At 39.1% G+C, this 17617-nt stretch overlaps 2 protein-coding genes across 2 annotated transcripts; both read right to left on the reverse strand.

Annotated features, from left to right (window-relative positions):
- Positions 1-1302: 1302 nt before the first annotated feature.
- Positions 1303-2262, reverse strand: LOC125124650 (olfactory receptor 7G2-like). Its single transcript, XM_047774694.1, has one exon. The coding sequence runs from the start codon at positions 2260-2262 to the stop codon at positions 1303-1305; it is 960 nt and encodes a 319-aa protein (XP_047630650.1).
- A 12952-nt stretch (positions 2263-15214) lies between these two features.
- On the reverse strand, positions 15215-16153 carry LOC125124263 (olfactory receptor 7G2-like). The gene has a single exon (XM_047774409.1). It carries the CDS (start codon positions 16151-16153, stop codon positions 15215-15217), a length of 939 nt encoding a protein of 312 aa, XP_047630365.1.
- Between the last annotated feature and the right edge of the window lie 1464 nt (positions 16154-17617).

Raw genomic sequence — 17617 nt, forward strand, 5'->3', positions numbered from 1 at the left:
GGGGAAAATGGGGAGATGCTGATCAGTGTACACACTTCTCGTTATATGTTCTGAGGAGCTGAGATACAGCATGATGATTATAGCTAACAATATTGTATTATATACTTTAATATTGCCAAGGGAGTGAACTTTAAATATTTTCACCACAAAAAAGAAATGTTAACTCTGTGACAAGATGAAGGATTTAAGAGTTTATGTCATGGCTCAGCAGAAATGAATCTGACTGGCATCCATTAGGATGCAGGTTCAATCCCTGGCCTTGCTCAGCGGGTTAAAGAACCTGGTGTTGCTGTCAGCTGTTGTGTAGATCACAGACACGGCTTAGATCTGGTGTTGCTGTGGCTGTGGTGTAGGCTGGCGGCTACAGGTCCTGATTGAACACCTAGCCTGGGAACCTACATATGCCATACTTGCAGCCCTTAAAAAAAAAAAAAAAAAGAGAGAGAGAGAGAGAGAGAGAGAGAGATGAAGGATTTAGCTAATCCTATATCAATGTATCAAATAAACACACTCTTTACCTTAATCTCATACAAATTTATATGTCCATTATCCCTCAAAAAACCTGGAGAAAAATGATCAAATATTGGAAATCAAATTCTGGCTGCATAAATCCCATTTCTGTCACCATGATTACATTACCCTCTCTTTTTCTCTGTGTCATTTCCATTTCTGACTTATACAGATGCATGTGATAATATTTAGGATTACCCAGATAATCTGTGATAAACATCCTTCTACAAAGATTCTAATTCCAAAGAATAGACTGTGAAATATATCACAGTCATCTCAAACCACCAGTATAGTCTAATTATACAAATTTCATAGATAATGAAACCGAGTATGGTAGTACTACTGTTCTTCAGAAGGATATGGTTTACCAGTGACCAATCTAATTCATTACTAAATAGGAGAGTGAAAGATCATAGCTCTTACTATTGGCCTAACTCTGGGGTGCAACTGACATGGCCCTGCTATGGATCATGTGAGAGCTAGTCTCTGAGATGACCACAGCCTTACTTCAATATTTTACCTGACCTCCATTCTTTCTGCAATATTCCTTCTCCAGAGAGTGATAAAAGAAAAACAGCTAAAACCAGAACCCTTGCCTCAGGCTCTGTATGTATGGATTTTGAGCAGAGAAGTTAAGTTTGAAGAATTGAAATCACGTGTCACACATCTTAGAGCTAGATAAAAATCAAAGCCAGATTTCCGTTTCAAGTTAAAATTAACTTGACAATTCTGTTATCCAGCTACTGAAGAAGAATTTGGTGTTGAAGAATTATAGCTGCCCCAGAATTTCTATCATTTTGCCTCATCATACAAACACAGGAAAGAATATAACCCACTGGTGAGTTTTCTCAAGGCTCCCTTCATGTCCCTGTTTCTCAGGCTGTAGATAAAAGGGTTCATCATTTGTGGAACCACAAGGTACATAACTGAAGCCACTGCAGACTTCTTGGATGAGTCATTAACAATAAAACTAATGTAAACCCCAAAACCTGTCATATAGAATAAAGATACAACTAAGAGGTGAGACCCACAAGTGGAAAAGGCTTTAAGCTTTGCCCCTGATGATGGCATTCTCAAAACAGAGGAGACAATTTGAATATAAGAGAAAATGATTCCAGAGAGAGGAACACCACCAAATAGACCAGCCACAGAATATATCAGGATGTTGTTGATGAGGGTATCAGAACAAGCCAGCTTGATGACCTGAGGGAGTTCACAGAAGAAGTGAGGGATTTCCAGGTTCTTGCAGAAGGACAGCCGCAATGCCATCAGACTATGGATCAGGCCAATCACAGCACTAATGAATAGTGAGGGGAGAATCAGCAGAACACAGAGCTGGGGGTTCATGATGACTGTGTACCTTAAGGGGTAACAGATGGCCACATAGCGGTCATAGGCCATGACAGCAAGGAGGAAATTTTCCAAACTGGCAAAAACTAGGGCAAAACATATCTGGATAAGGCAACCTCTGTAAGTGATGCTCTGATTGTGTGCTTGGATGTTTACCAGCATTTTGGGCATTGTAGTTGTGCTTATACAGATGTCAGTGAAGGACAGGTTGGAGAGGAAGAAGTACATGGGGGTGTGGAGGTGGGAGTCAGAGCTGACAGCCAGGATGATGAGCAGGTTTCCCAGGACAGTGACCAGGTACATGGACAGGAACAGGAGGAAGATGAAGGGTTGTAGTTCTGGATCATCTGTCAATCCCAGAAGAAGGAATTCAGAAACATCTGTTTGATTTCTAGTTTCCATGCTGCCAATGAATCTGATGGGAAAAAAATGGAAAGAGAATAAAATATAATACATGGTCCTCAGATAAGCAGCAGCAACCTCAATTGGGAACTTGTTCAAAATGCAAATTCTTCATATCACTGCAGGTTAGGGCTGAAGAACTGGTGCTATGAAACTTAAGGAAAAAGTTAAAATAAAATAAGACACAGAGACATTTATCTTAATTAAAGGTGGGAACCGGGGGACTCAAGGTCTCAGGGATCAAGAGCCCTGCCTCAAGAAACCACACTACTTTTATTGTGCTCTTTAGGATTACCTCAAGTGAGGAGAGGGTTGTAGGTGCAGGATACAGGTTTTTAAAAATTATTTTAAAAGTCACATGGCCAGTAACTGATTAAGCTTTTATTCTGACCTTTAGGCATTTAACAATCATTAGCATTGAGGAAGATTTGCATCAGCTATCTATGCATAGCATTCCAGAGAATCACCATTGTGCTTCTGCAAACAGCATGCCTATCTGCTGCAACCCAGGTGCCTAGTTTTGCACATTGGTTCTCTTTGCTAATGCATATTCTGCTAACGACCCCTCATAAACCACTTGGGGCCATGAGGTTCCTCTTCCTCTTATTCTTAAGAGGACATATCACACTGTGCAAATGGCGTGCCAATCTGCACAGGTCCAGGGTGCCTAGACCAATGTATTATGTCCTCACTCAGCTGACCATATGAATAACTTATGACTTTAGATCTTTGTTCTTAAGCTTAAGTCATTTACCAGCACTGCGACTGTTTTTCAAGCAGGAATATGGGGTGATGTAAAGCAGGACAAGATGGAGTTTTCAACAAAGAGGCTAAGAAAATATTGTAGAAACATGTCTCATGACAACTGCAGAGTTACTGCTGATAGACTCTGGGGGTAACAGCCAGCAAACCAAGTTTTAATGAACACTCCAGATGAATTTGACATATGCTAAAATTTTATAAACATGGATGTATAGTGTGAAACCAAGAGAACGTTTAATTCTTTCCCTTGGCTAATTTTCCCTTCCCTCATGAGCTCTCTTACTTTCTTCCTTCCATTCCCTTTATTAGCTCTTTTTTTATTGGTCACCAACTCTATTTCAAACTTTGTGCCAAGTGCTAAGACTGAAATACAGAAGTTTGGGGTTAGTAGAAGCAAAATCTTATATTTAGAAAGGATAAACAATAAGGTCCTACTGTATAGCAGGGGGAACTATATTCAGTCTCTTGAGATAGACCATGATGGAAGATAACATGAAAAAAAGAATATGTGTATCCGTGTGTATATATATATATATATGGTACTACTGGGTCACTATGCTGTATAGCAGAAATTGACTCAACACTGTAAATCAACTATACCCTAATAAAGATAAATTTAAAAAGAATAAGACATAGCATTTGCTTCAGAATTATTTCTTAGCCCAAACGAGCAGAAGGATGAGAATAAATTTATCTAATCTATCTTGTAGAGTATGATGCCTGAAACGTGGCATGCCTCAAATTATGTGAAGGGCATATCAAATTACAGAGAGTCAGATTATACCACAACTTCATTCATCCATGGGGACACTTAGGGGAGATGAGGTTATATCATGGAAACTACGTACACAGTGTGTAGAAAAGATTAAGCCTGAACTCAGATGACCTCACCACTGAGTTGAATCTCTCGACTAATCACTGCGAATGCCTTTGGATGCTACAGAATTGGCATTTCCAATCAAACTCAGATTTTCTAATTTCCCTTTAAATTTCTAAAATTTTCATCTTGAAAAATGCTCCAAAGTTTCTTTTGCCTACAATGTATGTCCAACACTCCCCAGGAAGTATTATGTAGCAGGTCATGGCATCCATCCAAGTGTATGCTCTGCCTCTGAGCAAAGATTGGAAAACGTTGCCTGTAAACTGAAGCTCATTAGGCTCCCTCATGAAATGCAACTCATCTGCATTAGCATTTTTAATGCTTTTTTTCTCAGGTAATGTCACCCTTTTATTTGAGAAAATAATGCTTGTGAACCAAAACAATTGATTTCTATCAATTTGATAATAAAACAAGTAATATGTGACTGAATATATGATTCGTTATTACCAGAAGTATTTTATTTTATTATTATTATTATTTTTGTCTTTTTGCCTTTTCTAGGGCCGCTCCCGGGGCATATGGAGATTCCCAGGCTAGGGGTCTAATCAGAGCTGTAGCCACCGGCCTACTCCAGAGAAGCAGCAACGCGGGATCAGAGCCGCGTCTGCAACCTACACCACAGCTCACGGCATCGCTGGATCCTTAACTCACTGAGCGAGGGCAGGGATCAAACCCACAACCTCATGGTTCCTAGTTGGATTCGTTAACCACTGAGCCACGACGGGAACTCCTACCAGAAATATTTTAAACAGTTAATCTTTACCTGCTATCTATCTAGGGACAATATATCCAATTTTATTTTTATTTATTTTTTGGCCACACCCACAGCATGCAGAGTTCCTGGGCCAGGGATCGAACCTGAGTCACAGGCAGTGACAATGTTGAATTATTAACTGCTAGGCCACTAGGGAAGCCCCATTAGCATTTATTTTTAAGAGAAGCTGGGCGAATGTCAATGACATTTTCTGTCTCATCCTAATGGGATTTCTTTCCGTAGGGTGATTGGTGTTATATCGTTTAAAGAAAAGAAGAAAAAGAAAAACATCTAAATGGAAGAGAGAATTAAATGCACAGGCTTCTAAAAAACAGCAATAATTTTTGGTCCTTGGAAGACAGAAATATAAGATAAGACAGGCATTCGATACTTAAAAAATAATCAGTCATCCTCCAGGACTATCTCTGTAAAGCAGTGGTCCCCCCTAGCATGGAGCAGATAGGAGTAGCAATGACAGCTTTTATTATTTGGTGTATTATTTAGACTCAAACATTCTGGATTTAATCCAAGACCAGCACTTTTCTCTGATAATGTGGAAAACTGTTCAACTGTATGAGAAGATTTAGTGTCCTCATTTATATAATAGGAGCTATTATAAAACACTATGAATATCCTGTAATAAACCATAATGGAAAAGAATATGAAAAAGAATATATATGTATAACTGAATTATTTTGCTGTACCACAGAAATTAACACATAGTAAATCAACTGTACATCAAGGGATGGACAGGGAGTTTGGGGTTGGTGGATGCAAACTACAACATTTAGAATGGATAAGCAGTGAGGTCCAATTGTACAGCATAGGGAACTATATCCAATCTCTTGGGTGAGATCATGATGGAAGATAGTATGTGAAAAAGAATATATATATGTGTGTGACTGGGTCACTGTGCTGTACAGCAGAAATTGACACAACAGTAAATCAAATATACTCTAATGAAATTTTAAAAAAATTTTCAAAAAAGCATTATGAAGGTGTGGCAATGGTGAGAACTGAGTAGAGAAAGAGCATTCAGCATAATACTCAGCATATAGGCCTCTTGAACTGGCTTTTCCTATTATGTTTCCCACCCCTTCCACCATGAGCTGTACCTGATAGGTTTTACTCCTCAGAAAGAAGCAGTGGGATGGAGCAGGTGGAAGAAAGACAAAGAAAGAGAGACTATTCTTTGCACAACAACTGCAAATTTCAGGGAAATGTTTACAAGCTGATACTCCAGATGGAAACCTTTATCATGCAGCTAAGCAATGAAGGAAACATCCAAATATAAGTATTCATTTGCCAGGAACACATGAGGAAATATATAGCAATTAAATGTGTTAAATGATAAAGTGAATTATATGCAAATCAATACAAATAGTGAAAACCTATAAGAAAAACTTTTGCAAGACCTAAAGTCTACAGAATTAGAAAATTTTAAATAGGAGTTCCCTTGTGGCACAGCGGGTTAAGGAGCAGCAGCTTGGGTCACTGCTGTATTGTAGGTTTGATCTCTGACCTGGGAACTTCCTTTTTTTTTTTGTCTTTTTGCCTTTTCTAGGGCTGCTTCTGCGGCATATGGAGGTTCCCAGGCTAGGGGTCAAATTGGAGCTGTAGCCGCCAGCCTACGACAGAGCCACAGCAACACCAGATCTGAGTCGCATCTGCAAACTACACCACAGGTCATGACAACACTGGATCCTTAACCCACTGAGCAAGGCCAGGGGTCGAATCCGCAACCTCATGGTTCCCAGTCGGATTCATTAACCACTGAGCCACAACAGGAACTCGTCACTCTAGGTGTTCTTATTGCAGTAAATAATACAGATGTATAAGAGAATCCCTTATCACATGTTGATAAATCTTGATTATTTTCCTTTCCCAAGAAAACCACTACATGAAATTCAGATATGTTACTCTTCAGCAATTTTTACTATAATTAGTGTTATTATTGCATAGATAATTGCACTGTACTGCATTTTGAAAGCTTTGTATAATCAGGACCATACAAGTCGTTTGCAATTAGTGTTCTTGTGTAATTTATCTTTTCTTTATTGTTGATGTTTTTAACGCCTCTTGAGGTTCAATTTCCACAGAGTCTTCCATTACACTATGGAGAGATTTTATAGTTAATATCTTTATCTTATATATGTTTATGTCACACATATAATATAAAGCAATGTATGGGAAGTACCATCACATTCAAGATCATGCTGTCTCTAGGATGGAGAGAACAAGAACCAAGGGGAAAACAGAAAAGATGACTTTTGCATGTGTATTATTTTATTACTTTATATAAAAGACCTGAAGTTCATACAGCAGGATGTCAATATTTAAATTTTTGAACAAGTTGAAGAAGGGCCATATTTTATCCAATCTCTTGGGATAGACCATGATGGAAGATAGTATGAGAAAAAAGAATATATAACATATTTATATATACATATGTATATATATATGTGTATATGTGACTGGCTCACTAGGCTGTACAGCAGAAATAGACACAACATTGTAAATCAGCTATACTTTAATAAACAAAATAAAACAAAACATTATTATACATCTCTGCTGTTCTTATATTAAATACATGGTATTTTAAAAATTATTTTATTTTATTTGGCTGCCCTGTGGCATATGGAGCTCCTGGGCCGGGAATCAGAGCTGAGCCTCAGTCTTGACCTAAGTTGCAGCTGCAGCAACACCAAATCCTAAACCCACTCCCCGTGCTCCATACATACTACCTTGTGCTACAGCAGGAGCTTCTGACACTTGGTAAGTTTATAAAGAGAAACAAATTTGTGGGGGGGACAATGAGCTAAATTTCTCTGTCTCCGCTTTCTCCCCTGTGTCTTCACAGCCCAGGTACAGTGATAATACAAACACACTTCTGTGCAGTGGTGTTTGAAGAAGTAGTAATGAAAATAATGGAAAAGCTGGCCAAACCTGCTCCCCACAGCCACCACGAGAACTTAAGTAAATCTTTTTAGGTGATATAGTGATGCTTTTATTTTTTACTTTACACTTTTAAAATTTAAGTACAGGAGTTTCTTTGCGACTAAGTGGTTAACGAGCCCGACTAGAAAACATGAGGATGTGGGTTCGATCCCTGGTCTTCCTCAGTGGGTTAAGGATCCAGTGTTGCCGTGAGCTGTGGTGTAGGTCCCAGATGCAGCTTGGATCCTGCGTTGCTGTGGCTGTGGCCTAGGCCAGCAGCTGAAGCTCCGATTCTACCCCTAGCCTGGGAACCTCCATATGCTGTGGGTGCGACCCTAAAAAACCAATAAATAAATAAATAATAAAATAATAAATAAATTTTAATATAGTTGATTTACAGCCAATTCCTGCTGTACAGCAAAGTGACCCAGTCATGCATATATATACATTCTTTCCTCATACTGTCTTCCATCACAGTATGTCCCAAGAAACTGTATATAGTTCCCTGTGCTGTACAGCAGGATCTCATTGCTTACCCATTGTAAATGTTTTGTTAGCATCTACTAGCCCCAAACTCCCAATCCATACTATTCCTTCGCCATCTCCCTTGGCGACTATGAGTCTCTTCTTCATGTCTATGAGTCTGTTTCTGTTTTATAAGAGTCTTCACGTTTGACACAGGGCAGATTTCTTCTCAGGAGGATAATTTCTTTTCATTTTAGCAGATTGAGAACTGGGTGAATATTATTCCAATATGAACATGAGAACTTGTCAACAAGAAGACAGTTTGTCTGGAGTCCTGCAGGAAAAATTGGTTCCGATATCTCATGCATGTGTCCTGCTCACTGCTTCTCACAATTGAATCTATAGTAAAGGACCCATTCTCATTACTAAAATATTAACAACTAAGAGTCTAAGTTACCTGAATGGCATCAGTCTAGAATGATGCTTGAGATGACACCTGGATATTGGAGACAAAAGATCTGTGCTCGAAAAGGGCAGGGAGACAAAGAGAGACAATGGAATCCTGTTGAAGAAAGATCCTCTCTGGGAGGAGGTTCAAGCGTGCCTTTCCTAAGTAGGCACGGGCAGTCAAATGACGTTGCCACAGGCTGACTGCTCACAGTAAGTGTACCCCTGGGGAATCAATATCCAAAACGCTTCATTACACACATATTTTTCGTGTCATGCTAGTGCTTAGGCTGTGCCTTAAAGACCAAAGTGGTAGAAGAGGGAATTTCATGATGGCTAATCCCTGACCCTCTTCTGCCAGATGTACACCCTATATTTTAGCCACCTATTCATTTAGGATATAAGCATTATTTTTCTATGTAATTCCAGGCTTTTATTAAAGTTTCAAACAAAGGTATCTCTGTGTAATTAGTAATATCGGAAAGGCTGATTTCAATTTCAATTTTTAATTTAAAATTTTAAATACATTTTATGTATTGGCTATAACAATATATTTAGAAACACATTTAAGATATTGTAAAATTCAAACAATTAGGGGTATTTCATTTTTAGATCCATTGATGGTTTCCTATTCCTTAATTGATTGCTAATTGACATACATGATTCTCTTGCACTTTTTACTGTATTTAATATTATGAAACCACAAACAATTGCATTGTTTTGCATTTTAAAAGCTTTGTGTAAGCATAACCATACTGCATATAACATTTACTCTTATGTAATTTATTTGTTTTTTATTTTTTGTTGTGAATAGATTTTTCCATTTTTATTATAGTTGATTTACAGTGTTGTGTAAATTTCTGCTATACAGCATAGTGAATATAACATGTATATTCTTTTTCTTATAGTATCTTCACCCACAGAATGGGAGAAAATCTTTGCAAATGATGCAATTGACAAGGGCCTAATCTCCAAAATATATAAACAGCTCATACAACTCAACAACAAAAAAATAAACAACCCAATCAAAAAATGGGTGGAAGACCTAAATAGACCTTTCTCCAAAGAAGACATACAGACAGCCAGCAGGCACATGTGAAAATGTTCCACATCGCTAATTATTAGAGAAATTTAATTTATTTTTAATTAATGCTGATATTTAGTCCAGCTTCATGAATTTAAAAATCAGAGAAGAGTTCTCTGGTGGCCTAGTGATTAAAGATCTGGCGTAGTCACTGCTGTAGTGTGGGTTCCATCCCTGACCTGAGAAATCCTCATGCTGCAAGTGCGGCCAAAAAGTAAAAATAAAGACAAATAAAAAAATAAAAACCAAAGAGTATCCCATTATATTGTTACATTGCAACTTATTGTTAGATTACAATTTATTTCTTATTTCCAAATTGACAGGTACTACAGTTATTGCCTTTTATCTTACATATGTTTATGAATAGAAATACAATTAAAAGTCATGCATAGGGAGATACCATTACATTCAATATGGTGTGCGTCTAGAAAAAGGAGAGGAAGAGAGGAGAATACAACAGGGACGACTTCTGTATACATAATATTTATTTATTTTTTTATAAAAATATTCACAGAATGTCAACATTCATTAATTCTGGAATGAAGTCAGGCATGAGCATATGGTGGGTTTTTTTTTCTTTAAATGACACTATTTCTACTGCTTTTATTTTAAATATTTATTAGTTTAATGAAGAGACACAGGGAGTTCCTGTTGTGGCACAGTGGAAACAAACCCAGCTAGTATCCATGAGGATGCTAGTTTGATCTCTGGCCTTGCTCAGTGGGTCAAGGATCCGGTGTTGCTGGGGACTGTGGTGTAGGTCGCAGATATGGCTTGGATCCCGCATTGCTGTGGCTATGGTGTAGGCCAGCAGCTGTAGCTCGGATTTGACCCCTAGCCTGGGAACTTCAATATGCCACAGGTGCGGCCCTAAAAAAAAGGAAAAGAAATGACATTCAATTCTCCCTTGGATGTGAAGGAAATAAATAGAGGCCTTGTTCTCTGGGAGCACAGGAACACAGAAGGACTGGTTCTCCCTTTGATATCAAAGCTGCTAAGTGGAAGCCCTCTTCTCAGGGAGCATGAAAACCTAGAGTGAAGAACTGGGCTGTTGTGTAAAATGATGGTCCCTGGGAATGTGCTGGGATGTGCTGCCTCATGACCTGAGCAAGGTGACTAAGTACCTGAGTAAGGTGGTTATAGGCAGACAATTAACAATCTCTGTGGCCCTTGGGGATTCAATAACCAAGGTTGTCCGCTAGTCAAATTCTTCTGCTAACATTCTCATTCCAAGTCCATGAAAATCCTTAAGAAATAAGGCTCTGAGAAAAAAGATCTTAAATCCAGCTAAATCCCTCATTCTGAGAGGCCAAAAGTATGCAGTTCTCTTCCATCCACCTCTTTCTTTTCATACCCATTTCAAGAGCTTTCATATATGGATGTAGTTCCCATCTGTAATTGGATTCTAGTTTTCTTTCCTAAAGCACATTCAAAGACATCCTTTAGAGCAACAATCTAAGGAAAACATACAGGATATTTAGGCTCGGAAATAATAGTGTATTATATGAATATTTACACTATATTTTAGAATAACATATATAATCTATAAAATGCAAGTGATAATATAGCAAATACACTCTAAGAAGCAAATTCTTTTTAAAATTTTATTTATATATATATATTTATTTATTTATTTATTTATTTATGCTTTTTAGGTCCATGCCCATGGCATACAGAGGTTCCCAGGCTAGGGGTCTAATCACAGCTACAGCTGCTGGCCTATGCCACAGCCATAGCAACACCAGAGCCAAGCCTCGACTGCGACCTGCACCACAGCTCACAGTAACGCTGGATCCTTAACCCACTGAATTAGGCCAGGGATCAAATCTGCAACCTCATAGTTACTACTCGGATTTGTTTCTGCTGTGCCACAAAAGGACCTCTCTAAGAAGCAAATTCTAAAGACCAGTTCTATGTATGGCCCATTGCATTCTGTTTCTACATTTTTTTGGGGTGGAGGCTGCACCTGTGGCATATGGAAGTTCCCAGGCTAGGGGCCAAATTGGAGCTACAGCTGCCAGTCTGCACCACAGCCACAGCAACTTGGGATCTGAGCCACATCTGTGGCCTATACCACAGCTCATGGCAAGTCCAGATCCTCAACCCACTGAGTGAGGCCAGGAATGGAACATGCATCCTCATGGATACTAGTCAGGTTTGTAACAGGCTGAGTCACAATGGGAACTCCCTGTTTCTACATTTTTATCTTCAGCAATTTCTAATGTATCTCCTGTAATCAGAATGGACAGTTCATGGAAGAATAACCTCAGCAAAAGAGAAAAATGGCAGATTAGCAGCTCAAAACCCTGTCTTCTTAATGAAACAGTGAAAAACAACAGACACTGTCAGAACTAACTTTGTCAGGACTCCTGAAAACAGTAAAAATTTATGGCAACCCAGTGAATGATGAATCCAACAAAAGCAATTTAAACTGGTAGGTAAGTTTTGTGGAATTTTTTATTTATTTATTTATTTTGTCTTTTTGCCATTTCTTGGGCCGCTCCCCCAGCATATGGAGGTTCCCAGGCTAGGGGTCAAATCGGAGCTGTAGCCACCAGCCTACGCCAGAGCCACAGCAATGTGGGATCTGAGCCGCGTCTGCAACCCACACCACAGCTCACGGCCAGGCCGGATTGTTAAGCCACTGAGCAAAGGCAGGGATCGAACCCACAACCTCATGGTTCTTAGTCGGATTCATTAACCACTGTGCCACGACGGGAACTCCAGTGGAATTTTTAATTGCTCTGGCTCCATCCCACTCCCATACCCCAGCATGGCAGTAGATTAGTCTTAAAATGGTCACAGCCTGTGTTCTCAGCTGAGGCCCTGGTCTATGTACTCAGAAGAAGCAAATTATACCTTTTCTCAAAGCATTCCATATGTCTGTCCTAACTCAGCTGGGAAATATCTTAAGGACTGACATGAGCCCTCATCTCTGTTTTGCCTAACTTAGAACTCAGGCTTTGAAAAAGCAGTGGGCATTTTTGCAAAATCACTGCAAACCAAATTAACGGTCCATGTGCGCCTATGGCAAAAGATTAAAATCACAACTTAAAATAGAACAGGTTAGCCCCAGAGCAAAAACAGGGAACATTTTTGGAAATTAGGACACTTAAAAGCACCCAAGTATACGGGAGAATTTAGAAAGCCACATGCAGGACCATAGCAAGATATACAGTCAGAAAACACCATAAAAGATCCTCAATTTTCTCATTGATTTCTAGGTGTAGTGCAAACCTGTATACATGTTGAAAGAGTACTGAATCACAGATACGAGATATAAAGACTGAAAGAGATGTATTATTTCTTTGTTTGTATCACTCCTGGCATCCAAGGAGATCTTTCAAAGCACAAGGTGAGCAAACATAGGAAACAGATTTCAATGACCATATGCATTAAGAATTGCAGTCTCTGCAAACGTGTTTCGGGAAAGTAACTAAACAAATAAACTACTACTGCCTTCAATGATTACCCCAAAAAAGCAAACTCTGGGGGATATTCTAATATCCAGAGCTATTACATTATAATATTGAACCTCAGGAGTGGAAAGAAAGAAAGAGTGAAGAAAAGTGAGCTGACTCTAAGGGACCTACAGGACACCATCGGTGAAAAAAAAATGCATTATGGAAGTCCGAAAAGGAGAAAAGAAAGAGAAAGGGATGGAAAAAATATTTGAAGAAATAATGGTCATAAACATCCTAAATATGGTGAAAGAGATAAACCTACAAATCTAAGAAGCTCAATGAACTCCAGGAAGGGTAACTTAAAGCTATTAATACTAAGACACCTTATCATCAAACTGACAAAGCCAAAGGGAAAAACAATCTTGAAAGGAGCTCCTCACATACAAGACATTAAGAGAACATCACTCATTACATACAGGAGAGCCTCAACAAGATTAACAACCAATTTCTCATCAGACCATGAAGGCCAGAGAGCAGTGGGATGATGTATTTAAAGTGCTGCCCATGGAGTTCCCGTCGTGGCGCAGTAGTTAACGAATCTGACTAGGAACCATGAGGTTGCAGGTTCGGTCCCTGCCCTTGCTCAGTGGGTTAACAATCTGGTGTTGCCGTGAGCTGTGGTGTAGGTTGCAGACGTGGCTCAGATCCTGCGTTGCTGTGGCTCTGGCGGTGGCTACGGCTCTGATTAGACCCCTAGCCTGGGAACCTCCATATGCCGCGGGAGTGGCCCAAGAAATAGCAAAAAGCCAAAAAAAAAAAAAATAAAAATAAAGTGCCGCCCTGTCAACCAGTAATGTTATAGCTGACAAAATTTTCCTTCCAAAAATGGAGAAATAAAACACTACCAGATAAACAAAGCTGAAGGATTACATTACCATGAAGACTGCTTTATGAAAAATATCTAAGGGTTTGCTTCAGGTTGAAATGAAAAGGCACTAGACAACAATTCAATTCTGTATGAAAAAAAGATTTCTGGTAAAGACAAATGCCTGGGAATTTTTTTCAGTGTATTTTTTGTCTTCCTATTGGATTTAAATAACACACACACACAAAAAGTTAAATCTGTGCTACTGGCAATAATATACAAACATTTAATTTGTGACACTAACATAAAGAAGAAAGGAAAGAACCACATAAGAGTAGGGGTTTTGCATGCTACTGAGCTAAAATTAGGTTGAATTAAAATTAGGTATGAATTCAAATTAGATTGTTATAAACTTAGCATATTAGGTGCAATGTCCATGGTAACCACAAAAAAAGTTATCTGGACAATATTCCAAATAGGTGATGAGAACAAAATCCAAATTTTTCACTATGAAATATCAACTAGACAAAAAAATAAGGCAGTAACGGACAAAATGAAGAACAAAATAAGGCATTAGATATGCAGAAAATAAATTTTTACAGGGGAGAATTAAGTATCTCCTTACTAGTGGGTACTTTAAATAAATGTATTAAGTTGTCAGATCAAAATGACAGAGACTGGAAGAAAAATAAACATGATGTGAATATATGCTGTTTATAAGAGACTTACTATAGATCCACAAACACATATAGATTGTAAATGAAAGAATGGAAAAACTCTAGGCAAATCATTACCAAAAGAGAGTTAATATCAGAAAAAAAAAATAGGCAGTCAACTGTCAAAACTGTTAAAATAGACAAAGAAGGATAGATAGCAACTAGGTAGATAGATAGATATAGGGATACAATGGTCAATAATTGAGATGATATAACAATTGTAAGCATATATACACCAACCAATAAGGCTTCAAAATGTGTGAAGCAAATCTGATGGAAGTGAAGTGAGAAATACAGATTTCTACAATGATACAGATTTTAATGCCAATTTTCAACAATAGATAGTAACCCTGGATAAACAAAAAAGACACAGAGGGCTTAAAAAACAGCATAAACTAACAAAATCTAAGAGACATACATAGACATTCCAACCAACAAAAGCAGAAGACACATTTTTCTCCAGTGTGCACAGACACTCTCTAGATAGTTCACCTATTAGGCCACAAAGCAAGCATCAATCGATTTTAAAATATTGAAATCATACAGTGTCTTTCTGACCACAGTGGTGTGAAACTAGAAATAATAAAAGAATAACAACCAGAAAATAAACAAATATATGGAAATTAAATAACACACTTCTAAAAAAACAGTGGTATCTTACTGGAGAGTTTTCCCAAGGCTCCTTTCATGTCCCTGTTCCTCAGACTATAGATGAAGGGATTCATCATTTGAGGGGCAACTGTGTACATCATGGAAACTACTGCAGTCTTCCTGGAAGAGTTAGTCAGAGCAGAACTAATGTACACCCCCAAGCCTGTCCCATAGAATAAGGACACAACTGAGAGGTGAGACCCACAGGTGGAAAAAGCTTTGTACTTTCCACCCACGGATGGCATTCTCAAAACAGAGGAGACTATTTGAACATAAGAGAAGATGATTCCACACACAGGAATACCACCAAATACGCTAGTTGCTACATATATCAGGATGTTATTGATGAGGGCATCCGAACAGGCCAGCTTGATGACCTGAACAACTTCGCAGAAGAAAAGGGGGATTTGCAGGTCTGTGCAGAAGGTCAGCTGCAGCACCATCAGACTGTGGAGCAGGGCATCCACAATAATAATTAACAAAGGAAGTAGAATCAGCAGACCACACAGATGGGAGTTCATGATGACCGTGTACCTTAAGGGATGACAAATGGCCACATAGCGATCATAGGCCATTGCTGCAAGAAGACAACTCTCCAAACTAGCGAACATCAGGACAAAGTAGATCTGTGTAAGGCAGCCTGCATAAGGGATGCTCTGATTCTGTGTGTGGATGTTCACAAGCATCTTTGGGATGGTGGTTGTGCTTAAACAGATGTCATTAATAGACAGATTGGAAAGAAAGAAGTACATGGGCGTGTGGAGGTGGGAGTCAGAGCTAACAGCCAGAATGATAAGCAGATTTCCCAGGACAGTGACCAGGTACATGAGCAGGAACAGGCTGAAAAGGAGGGACCGCAGTTCTGGATCCTCTGTCACTTTCATGAGAAGAAAATCTGAAACATGTGTTTCATTTCTCCATTCCATATTGTTGAGGAATCTGATGGAAAAGATGGAGCGATGAGACAATCAAACATGTGTTTTCTAGACCACAAGGAGAAGCATGAGCAGAGGCAAAAATCATCTTGGGAATGGGAGGACACTGAGAAAGGGCAATTTAAAATGTGTGTCTTAGATATTATGTACATAATTCTGTTTCTTTAAAAAAATTTTCATTAACAAACTTGAAGCTGATATAGCAGTGTCAACAATTGTTAAATTTGGAAAGGGTTAACAAGTGGACATTTAAAAAAAATTACACTGCCTACACTGGTTCTGATTATTTAAAAACCTTTGGTAATTTTATATAGAGAAATAGGTAGCCTTGGGAGGCTGCTTGAAGATTCTGTCTGGGGCCCCTGAGACCTCAGAGGCAGGCAGCTGAGATAATACATAGGTATGTTAAGAACCAGGATAGGATGATAGGGTGAACTTTACCAGATTCTCTGCCCTCCCACCACAAGATGGCAACTAATGTCAGAGAATATTATAGCTTTAAATATGTTTTAAAGAGGCACTTTTCAGAATTCCCTTTGGGGCTTAGCGGGTTAAGAACTGACATAGTGTCTGTGAGGATGTGGTTTTGATCTCTGGCCTTGCTCAGTGGGTTAATGATCTGGCATTGCCACGAGCTGCAGTGTAGGTTGCAGATGCAGCTCGGATCTGGTATTGCTGTGGCTGAGGCGTAGTCTGGCAGCTGCAGCTCTGATTTGTCCCCTAGCCCTGGAACTTCCAAATGCCACAGGTGCATCCCTAAAAAGAAAAAATAAATAAATAAAAGAAGCATGGATTTCCCATGGTGGCTCAGCGGGTTAACTACCCGACTAGTATCCATGAGGCTACAGGTTAGATCCCTGGCCTCATTCAGTGAGGTTAAGGATCTGGTGTTGCCCCCAAGCTGTGGTGTAGGTCACAGATGTGTCTTGGACCTGGTGTTCCTGTGGCTGTGGCATAGGCTGGCAGCTGTAACTCCAATTTGACTCCTAGTCTTGGAACTTCCACATGCCACAGGTGGGGCCCTAAAAAGAAAAAGAAAAGAAAAAGAATAAAAGAGGCAGATTTCTACCCAGGAAGAAATGGTCTACCCAAGTAGAATGAGTACAATGTTAATAAATGAGAAGTGTTTGAATATAGGTGCAAAGTACACGGAAATATGTGAAGATGACTGACAGGCAAGAGGACTATGGGTGACTCAGTTCTGTCTGATGTATGAACTCTCATACAGCTCCCCTGGATGAAACTATTGCAAAATGCCTGCTGTCATTTCCAAACATTAATTGTGGGATGTTAGGTTACTTGGCTGGCATCATGGCAGAAGGGTACTTGGCATCTTCTCTGAATGTGCCATATAGGAGATCTGTCCTCAGGAAGGGCAGAAGGACTGAGACTGGGGTTCCCAGGAAGAGAGGTCATCTCTGGCAGCAGGCTTAGGTGTGCTATAAATTTTCATGG

The sequence above is a fragment of the Phacochoerus africanus genome, chromosome 4 (assembly GCF_016906955.1).
Source record: "Phacochoerus africanus isolate WHEZ1 chromosome 4, ROS_Pafr_v1, whole genome shotgun sequence".
Classification (NCBI taxonomy): Eukaryota; Metazoa; Chordata; class Mammalia; order Artiodactyla; family Suidae; genus Phacochoerus; species Phacochoerus africanus.

Excerpts from the sequence above, each read along its gene's own strand:
- LOC125124650 (XM_047774694.1), bottom strand. The coding sequence starts at position 2,262 with ATGGAAACTAGAAATCAAACAGATGTTTCTGAATTCCTTCTTCTGGGA.
- LOC125124263 (XM_047774409.1), bottom strand. The coding sequence starts at position 16,153 with ATGGAATGGAGAAATGAAACACATGTTTCAGATTTTCTTCTCATGAAA.